This window comes from Berghia stephanieae, chromosome 6 (genome assembly GCF_034508935.2).
Source record: "Berghia stephanieae isolate SIO BIC M18660-M18661 chromosome 6, UCSD_Bste_1.3, whole genome shotgun sequence".
NCBI lineage: Eukaryota > Metazoa > Mollusca > Gastropoda > Nudibranchia > Aeolidiidae > Berghia > Berghia stephanieae.
The window spans coordinates 55,068,332-55,078,613 of NC_088365.1; the positions used below are offsets into that span (position 1 = coordinate 55,068,332).

General features: G+C 35.4%; 1 protein-coding gene across 1 annotated transcript in view; it reads right to left on the bottom strand.

The window, feature by feature from the left end:
• Positions 1-9,128, bottom strand: part of LOC144975289 (uncharacterized) — a 35,555-nt gene extending 26,427 nt beyond the window's left edge. The window contains exons 1-8 of the mRNA XM_078919235.1: positions 8,914-9,128; positions 8,054-8,110; positions 7,192-7,292; positions 6,480-6,588; positions 6,245-6,320; positions 3,871-3,907; positions 1,446-1,562; positions 1,092-1,190 (exon numbers count right to left, since the gene is read on the bottom strand). Coding sequence (XP_078775361.1) covers positions 1,092-1,190; positions 1,446-1,562; positions 3,871-3,907; positions 6,245-6,320; positions 6,480-6,588; positions 7,192-7,292; positions 8,054-8,110; positions 8,914-9,021 — 704 coding nt within the window. The 5' untranslated portion in view covers positions 9,022-9,128. The remainder of the gene's footprint in view (positions 1-1,091; positions 1,191-1,445; positions 1,563-3,870; positions 3,908-6,244; positions 6,321-6,479; positions 6,589-7,191; positions 7,293-8,053; positions 8,111-8,913) is intronic.
• Positions 9,129-10,282: the final 1,154 nt, after the last annotated feature.

Consider the following 10,282-nt stretch of genomic DNA (forward strand, 5'->3'; position numbering starts at 1 on the left):
CAAATTACTGCAACTTCAAATTCAATTTTCGCTATCTCATACAACTTAAGAAATAAGAATTTCTCTTAGAACTAAAGCAAAAAGTCTTCATAGGACAAACCTGCCTAGAGTTTCAAATCTTTTACACTGGACTACACCTAAGTCATGTTTCCGAGGTGCATTTTTTTTTTTTTTTTTGGCCTTTTCCTTGTGTAATGGGGAAGGGGGGGGGGGGAAGAATGAAGCCAGATCAATATGCTCATTATTTCTGAGTAATGTAAATGTTGCTGCTCGAAGCTCGAAGAAATAAATGACAATGTGAAATTGAATGTAGAGCTTCTAATAAATTACAAAAACAGATCAAATGAACGTTTCGGGTTTCCCCTTTATCAACAAAACAGGATGAATGAAACACTACAGATGAATGAGATAATGTGGTAGGGGCGTTGTCAAGATAAATAAACAAAACATGCTTTGCTTTGTTTATTTATCTTGACAACGCCACTACCACATTATCTGTAGTGTTTCATTCATCCTGTTTTGTTGATAAAGGGGAAACACGAAACGTTCATTTGATCAGTTTTTGGAATTGAATCGAATGTACCAATGATGCTATGACACCAGAAACTCTTAGGTAATGTATGACACCCATTTATTTGTTTTATTTCAGGTTTATTTTCTCTTCATTCCTCCTCATCCATAACCAATCAGAGTTCCTCTCTACTGTTTCAAAGAGCTTCCATGCTAAAGAAGCGTATAGGGGCCCAATCAATAGCTCAGTTGGTAGAGCACTCGCCTCACAACCAAAATGCACTACTTTGTATGAACTGGGTTTTTTTTTTCTGAACCATCTGTCCACCAAGCAGTGATTGGGGAGCTTGCTTTGTTAGATCTGGTGAAAAAAGCTCTTAGTGATAGAATATTATTCTCCTATCCAAAAGGTAACAAGCAACTGTCCATTTGAAGCTATAGGAACAAGCATAAAATCTGGCTCCATGGATGAAGGATTATTTGAAGAAACAAATGATAAATAATTAGCAAATGGATTACATATAACATGCATTTATCTACAAATGACCTGGAAAACAAAGCTCATAATTGGATTACAATCATTATAGATTTGAAATTCATTCTTACCAGGGTAGGGCATGCCCAAAATTGAAAAGTCAGAGTACCGATTTTCTTTATCAACCTTCTCAGATGAAGTGAGACTGCCAAAGTAAAAAATATGCATAGAATGAATACAAATTTTTTAAAATCAAAATATCAACACTAAGACAAATTAAATGACAAAAATCGATTTCTAATAATGCATAGAGAATAAGAGCACAGAGTAAAATAGTGAAAATGATTATGGACAAATGTTGATGATGACGACGACGACGACGACGACGATGATGATGATGATTATAATAATAATAATAATGACAGTGATGGTGATGACGATGATTCTTTGCTACACTTACGGAAGACCAAACTTTGTCTTCTTCTTCTCTACCATGAGATCACAGATATAACCAACATCAAAGTACTTCAGTAGCTGAATGTCGTAGCCTCTGAACCGGTCAAACATGTCTGGTCTCCTGAATGGGAGAAAAGAAAAACAAAAATTGAAAAAATTGCAGACAAAAACATACACAAGGGATTTATTGCCTTGATAGAGATAACAGTCGAACTTGCTCCAATAGCCACCTCTGCCTTGCAACCACATTTACCCCCCCCCCCCCCCCATCTCTCTCTCTCTCTTCTCTCTCTCTCTCTCTCTCTCTCCTCTCTCTCTCTCTCTCTCTCCTCCTCCTCCTCTTCCTCCTCCTCCTCCAATCGCCCCCGCTCTGTCTCTCTCTGACAACCTCGAATGTAATCATTCTTTTCAAGTCATTTAAAAGCAAAACTAGTTTCTGACTCAAAGATTGAAAAATGGTGATAAATTCACATTTATTGTATATATTGGACAGAAATCGAATTTTATTTTAAAATATTAGGAATTCTTGAACAAAATTTAAAAAGAAACCTCCGTGGACTTATCATGAAATTATTTATATGATGTTTATAGAAATAGAAAAATCAATGTTGCTTTGAAAACATTTAACGGATACTCTGTTTTTGGAATAAAATACGAAAAGAAAAGTTCGTGTGATAGGTGTCAGTTACAAAGTCTGACTGTAGTAAGAGGCATATCAAACTCCTGAAATCATGAGAAAACATCCTAGCAGGGTTCGTTTGTTTGTCTATTTGATCTTAAGGGTTTTACAGCGCTTGCAACACATTTAGGTCATATCAGTGCCAGTAAAAAGGAAGAAAATTGGACAGTAAAAATATTCTAGATGTACAATTCAAAAGGACTTGAAGAAAAAGTAAGACAAAGGGGACTGGTCCTATTAGGGAACAGATGTAGATTCCAAGAGCACAATATCAGTGTATTTAGTTTGAGATTACCTAAATGTTTCACCCAGACACCAGCACAAGATCTCACTTAGAGGAATACACTCAAATGTTAACAAATCATATGTTAAAAATTTAAAACATAACTACATAACAGACGAGCTCCGAATAATCCGATTTCTCCTCAGCAACACAAAGATACAACCAAGGATATACGGGGCCACAAAACAGACGCAGTTCGAAAGTAACATCGGGACCCCCCAAGGAGATAGTCTGAGCCCGATTCTGTTCACAATATACTTAGAACACGCTCTGAAAGAAGTTCGAAAAGTCATTCCAAAACCAACGACTCATATTGAGAACGCAATCCCTAGAGAAATCGCCTATGCAGATGATGTCGATTTTATTGGATCAACACCAGCAAATATAGACATCATACAAAATACCCTCATGAAATATAACCTCCAAGTCAATGCCAATAAAACCGAATTTACAACAATATCGAGGAACAAAGAGGAATGGAAAAGAACAAAGAAAGTCGGCTCACTAATTGGAGACACCGAGGATGTACAAAGAAGAAAACAGCTATCAAACGCCGCACTCAGTAAACTCACCAATGTATGGATTAGAGGTGACAAAATAAAGAGAAAAACCAAACTGAAACTGTACCATGCTCTTGTAAAACCGGTACTTCTGTATAACTGCGGCACTTGGGCGTTGACAAAATCCGAAGAAGAACATCTGGATGCCTTCCATCGCACACAGCTAAGAAGGGTACTGGACATCAAATACCCCAAAAAGATCTCAAATGAATCACTCTATAAGATCACAAAAGAAAGACCAATCTCCCTTGACATTTTACAACAACGATGGCAACTTTTCGGTCACATACTACGCAGGGACAAAAACATACCAGCAAACCAAGCCATGTCGGGATACTTCCAAAAACACGGGAACCTTTTCAGAGGAAGACCGATCACAACACTCCCCGTGATCCTAAACAAAAACCTCACAACACTTGGACAAAGCATTAGTCTCATAACGGCAGGGGACCTTGAAAATCTGAGAACCCTAGCAGAGGACCGGCAATATTGGAGACACCTCACACAGGAAATACTGGAAACAGCCAAGGCGACCCGATCTTTCGGTCGAGACGCGAAAGGCATCTAAGTCAAGTAAGTCAAGTCATAACAGAGAGATGATTTACAAAGAAAAAAATATCATCTCCCAAAACTATAACTATACATTCAACTGTTTCCCTCCCAGCCAAGGACTCCGGCCTGGGTCCGGACAAAACCAAGTAATCTCATTCCAAGACAAAGATAGAAAGCATGTTGGAAAACAGATACAGGGGGGTAGAAGACACAGTAAGTGCCTCCCTGCCAACTATGGGAGGTTAAGAACCCCACCCAGTAGCAGGGTTCAAACCTGAAATATTTTGCTCTAAGGTTCAGATTATTGTAAGTAATGCATGTATAAAGTGGGATAAAGTGAAAATGTTTAACTTACCCATCTGAGTTGGTCTGAGAAAATGTAGAATTCTGATCTGAGGGATAAATAATAAAGATGGGGTTACCATAAAAATTCAAACAAAAGACTTTCGTCATTTAAGATCTTAAGTCCCAATCCAGTTTTATAGCCGACCTGTAAATGCTGGGAAAAGGAATATAGTTAGATATTTTTTTCAAACTCAAATTTGCTTTTTACATAACTCTCAATTGTGTTTATAGGTCAGCAGACGATCAACAAAATCTGGCACTTTTAGAAAATAAGATTTCAAAGGAAGTGTCAGTGGCAGACCTGCCTACTTGAAAACTGAAAAGTCGTAGTTTTTGGGGAGAAAAAAAATGTACATAATTATATAATTAACTTTAAATCAACACTTTACCTTCACAAGGACTTGATAACACTTCAAAATCCTTAAAATTATGTAATTTGGCATCAACTTTCATTTTCAACACGTGTTAATGACATAGAAATGCTCATGAACTTCTGGAATTGAAGCCAAAATTTTTCGTAATTCGAATTTTTCGAAATAAAAGGCAGGTCTGGTCAGTGGTGAATCTGACAATCAAAAGTCGATCACAAAGAGAAGCCCTTTTCCAGTATTTGGACTTTGCACAACCATAGCTTCATTCATTACAATATAACTTCATCAACCATGTCATTGTTGAGAAAACGGCGAGTCAAGCTTTTGTAGAAACCTAAAAATTTTCAACTCGCTGGCTCAACTTGAGTGAGGGAACCCCAAGTGTCAAGTATGCATATTGATGATGCTTCACAGAGCTGGAGGATGGATGACAGGTCGACACAATTAAAAAACGACATGGTCATAGTAGATAGCAGAGCATTTGGCTAATATTTTTTTTTAGATTTTCTTTTTATGGGACTGAGGAAGGTTATTGACCAATACTGGTGAGTTGGAATGCCAATTACAGTTAGCGGATTTACAGGTCTGACATAGCCTTTGCATTGTGAAATGATATTAATCGTATGTGTTTAAATAAAATGCACACTAGTTTTGCCTACCTATGCAAAGTTAGGTATAAAATGATTACCAATATAATTACCATTTGCTTGGATAGAAGATGGAAAAAGTAAATCAAACTAAATATCTCGGTGTAACAATAACAACAGACATGAAATAGAACAACCACATTCCAAACATTGCAAACAATGCAAATAAAACCCTTGGCTTTTTAGAAAGAAATCTTAAAACAAGTAACAAATCCGCAAAATTATCCACTTACAAAGCTTAAAAAATTATCCACTTCCATAGTCAGACCATGGTAAAGTATGCATGTTCTGTATGGGATCCACACAAAATGAATGGTAGTAACACCCTCGAAAAAGTACAATGAAGAACGATAAGATGGATCACAAACAAAGGACACATAGAAGAAATATCAGACACCAATTACTCCTTGAATTACTGCCACTAATTAAGAATGGACAACAGTCATGACTCATTAACTTTTACAAATATCACCACGGTCAAATTAACATTACATCCAAATTTCAGCCTAAACTTTCAACCTGCCGACATGGTGCTTGTACAACACATCCAGTGACATACAAAAACATCTCACAGACAATCAAGTTTCTTCCCAAAAACAGCAAAGGAATGAAACAGCCTCCCAGAAGAAATTGTCTACGTGCCCAAAATGGAATCCTTCAAAAAAAAGATTGTCCGTTTACCTAATGTACACTACAGAGCAGCATGAATCGTCAACATGATGGCGCTAGCTGCCTTAACACAAAGAAGAAGAAGAATGATTACAGTTTGATGGAGAGAATTTTGTGAGAACTGACTGCCTCTCTGACTTTCTAAAATGGCAAAAAAATCAGTAGAGGGAGGTCATTCACACGCCTTCCTTATCGGACAAATAAACATATAGTGACTCTTCGTAATAAATTGGTACTGTGTTGAAAAGTATAAGATGTCAAAAGTTCAAAGTAAAAATGATTGGAGTTACTTTCTTAGTCTTTTGTAGTTTAAGAAACTAAATCTTCATTTCTCTCAATAAAAGCCTATCTCATTTAAACCAAATATCATAACTTGTGACCCTCCTCATTATTCTAGTACAAGTCCAAATGAAATATACATGGTGAAAATTGAATTAAAAATTCAAGTCAAAAAGATCAAAATCATGAAATTTAAATATTTTGAGATTATAGATTAAAAAACTATTCTCTTTAATAAGGCATTTATTTTAACACAATTTAAACTTAAAAATCAATTTTTATCATCGGGTTCATTCTGACAGAATACCATTTTTAGACAGTGGGTCAAGTAAAGAACATGTTTTCAATCAATTTATACCTCTCTCAGTTTTAGATTGACGCATTAAGTCACATAAATAGGAAGAATTACGAAACTTACTTGACATAAAATAATCTGAAGTTGAACGACCAAACATTTCAGCAGCTCCTGACAGCGTTGATGATCTGCAGATATGCTGAAATTTAAAAATTACAGTGCTCTAATCGACATAAAAAGAATATTTATTCTAAGACTAATTGTACAATTTTACAAATAAAGAATATTGAAACTTATATATTTTAATTATTTGCATACTGAGAAAATTATATTTGCTTATTGAAAAATGGTCACTCACTTTCCCTTCAAAGAAGATGACAGGCACCACAAAGCGTGACCTACACCTGGCACAGCGTGCAATCTTCATCATCTGGTAAATTTCATGTTGGTTGTGCCTTGCTTCATAACTGAAATAAACATAAGCATAAATCATTGGGGGTAAAAATCATGTTTTAAAGTATTTATGAAAAATAAAAAGTTAATAGGATTAAGTGTTTGCTGAGGAACAAAATGGTATGGCATATATATATCCACTAAATGTGCTCAAAGCGCTTTACAATATATATATATATATATATATTATATGGATAATAGAAAATTCGTTTGTTCGGTTTGTTTTTTTTATGTTGAAAACAGGACAAAGGTTGCTGACAACTTAAATACATGGACATTAAATCCTCACAAAAAATATATAACTGTTCAAATAAACAAATCCGATTAGAAATGTTGTTTGTTTGTTTTTTAATCTTTAAAAAATTAATTCTTCTCTGAGAACTTACAAGAATGGAATGTGCACCTATTCCATGCAATCAAAATCTCCACCAACCAATTAATCTTACAATATATTCTCGAATACTCTTTGCTGTTTGGAGAACAAGTTTGACTGGAAAGCCCCTTATGGCTCAGATCCATAGACTACATGAAACGTTGAAAAAAAAAAGAGAGAACAAAAACTCTCGAGACTAGATGAGGAACAAAATACAAAAATAGTTCAGCAGATTCAAACTCACTGCTCATCAATCTCCTGGACCTGGTTTGCTTTCTCAAACTCTGTGATGAATAATTTCATTGGGTAATGGGAACACAGCTCTCCATTCAAGTTTGGCACCATCTGTGAACAACAATGAAATAATTATGCTCTGTGTTCAAGCTTTTCAAACTTCTGTTGTCAATAAAAAATACAATCATCATCTTTTAGTTTTGCCCTATTTGTAGATAATATATATAATAATCATCCCTTCTCTCACAAAGTGGAAATGGAGATGACTGTGGTCATAATTGAAAAAAAATTATTTGAAGATCAATCATAAATTTAAGACAAAATCGTTTTTCCACATCATATGATACTACATATATAGACGTTCATTACCCATTTAATGAATAAAATTGCTCATAATTAAGTCTCATAATATATTGTAGAAGTGTAGGAGTGAGTAGGATAACTTTTAATAGTCTTTTCACTTTTCAGTACCTGCTGAAAAGAGAGAAAAAATGACAGAAAGATGATGCACACTTAAGATTTAAAATGTAATTTTAAAAATAGCAAAAATAACAATATTTTCCAGACTCTACTCTTGAAAATGATAGTACTCAAGTTACATTCATGATTCAAGAATTTTGTGAAATATTTGACAGTGATTATATATTCTTTAAGAAATTAATAATCGCTTAGATTTAGATAAAAATGTTCTGGTTAAATCAAAACAAGCATATTATATTCACATGACTGCTTCCTGCTTAGTCGTGAGTACATGCGTTTATGGTGTTAAAATGAACATTATTCAAATATAATTTTAAAATAATTTTAAGCATAATGATAATGTTCACAATTTATAAAAACTGATAATGGAGGGTGATGATATCTCAACCTACCGTGATCTTGTAATCTTTGGAGAATAGAAGGCTACATAATTCCATAATTGTTTCTCCCTGATGACAAAAAAAGAAAAGAAAAAAAAAAACATCAATACCTGGTTGAATTTTGACAATTCAGATTCAGATATACATTCGTTTGTTGCCAGTTTCATTTGAATTTATAATTCATAGTGTAAACCTTGACAAGTAGACAGCTTATAATAGCTCTAAACCTGACTGATTGTACTGATACTGAACTGATATGCTAGTAAAATCACTCGCTGCTATGCTTAGAACCTCACATTATTGCAATCACTTTCAGATATAAGCACTTGAAAGCGGTAACAGTATTGTAATGGAATGGATTACAACTTAATAAAAAACATAGTTTCGCGGATCGTTAACCATGATTTCAGCTTAAATATAGATATTGATGCCATTGCCATTACCAATCCAATCCAGCAGAATATTTCCCGATTGTTCAGTGCAAATAATCAAAACGTTAACGCCCGCGTCTCTACTGATAATAAGGCTGGTAATAATAAAGTCGAAGAAAGTTGAACATAATCTGCAATCTCAGGCTCGAAGTTGAAGCAAATTTTCATTCAGGAAGACACTTTTTTAAAATTTATTCTTACAAACCTGAACACAGGTCCGACGTGAGTGTGAATTACCAATGAGTGCCAATGCCCCAAGTTATAATAAGTTTTCAAAACAGGATTCATACTAAAATGGAGAAGTAAAATCTGGTTCCAGATATAATGATAAGTAGATTTTTGGAACGTTGCCCAAACCTAGACTTGGCAAGCGTTTTGATTCGAGACGTCTCTACTAAAAAGAAAAACAAAATCCTTTTAGATACTTTTTTTTTTTTTTACCTTGATATCCGCATTTTTGACTCGATGATTATTTTTCACAAAATGAGTCAGCAGTTTGAGGACATCTTCATCGGAGCATATCAGCTCATCTGTTTCAGACTGCTCCATTGTGTTATTTTTCTCTGAATAAATGAAGAAAACGTTTGTCACAATACATTTTCGACGAAGTAGGTGGATGTTGACTGTTCCTCTCTGTTGTTGTTTTTCTACATTGAGAGTTATCTATCCTTTGTTTTCATGTGACGTCATGAGCTATTTTCCAGTGAATTGTCGTTAACCCCTCTCTCTCTCTCTCTCTCTGTCAACACACACGGACGCACATAAACATACAAACCAATTTTCCATTTCATACTGTACTGTACAGGTCCCCTGATGGGCGCTTTAATTGTGCTCCCCAACGATATCCATCAATGCCTACAGTGCACATCTCCCGTTTTTTTTTTCTTCAAAGTGAGAGATTAGGCCACAAGCTACTTGCATTGAAATTGAAATAACGGGTAGTTGTTGATATAAATATAAGGGTATAATGGCGCTTGCAACACATTAAGGTCATATCGGCGCCAGTAAAAAGAAAGAAAATGGGATCATAAAAAGTTTTAGATTTACAATTAAAGCACCCAAGAAAAGGTAAGACAAAGGGGAACTGGTTCAAATAGGAAACAGATGTAGCCTAGGTTCCAAGAGCAAACTATCAAAGTACCTACTTGAGATCACCTAAATGTAAGTCTCATCCAGACATAAGCACAGGTCCTTACGAAGAGGAATACACTCAAATTTTTACATATATATAATACGTAAACAAAACATAATACAGTGCATAACAGAAAGATGATTCACAAGGAAAAAAAATATCATCTCCCAAAATTGTATTTGACTGTTTCCCTCTGAGCCAGGGCTTCCGGCCTGGACAAACCCAAGTAATCTCATTCCAAGACAAAGATAGAAAGCAAGTTGGAAAACAGATATAGGGGATAGAAGACACCGTAAGTGCCTCCCTACCCACTATGGGAGGTCAGGAACCCCACCCAGAAACAACGGGTCGCGTTCGTTTAAATATGCGTAATCTGGAAAATTGACTTGGCATGTGTTTCCCTCTTGGTCTCGTGTGCAGCTGTATAGCTTCCTATATATAGTATGCGCTTGGCTAAGAAGCTCACAACATTGCCATCCGGAAGTATAGCGGACCAACACACAAAACTATGTGTAACCTTGAACGTTTATAGTCTGGTTAATACAGTTTAGTGAGAATTACTCAGAAACGCGGATGGCAAAAAACAGAGACATCGCAAGACACAAGGACGGGGATAAAGCATCCGTAATGTCACTTATCAAAGCTATTGACTCAAGGCTTGGCTTCAAGATGAGATGG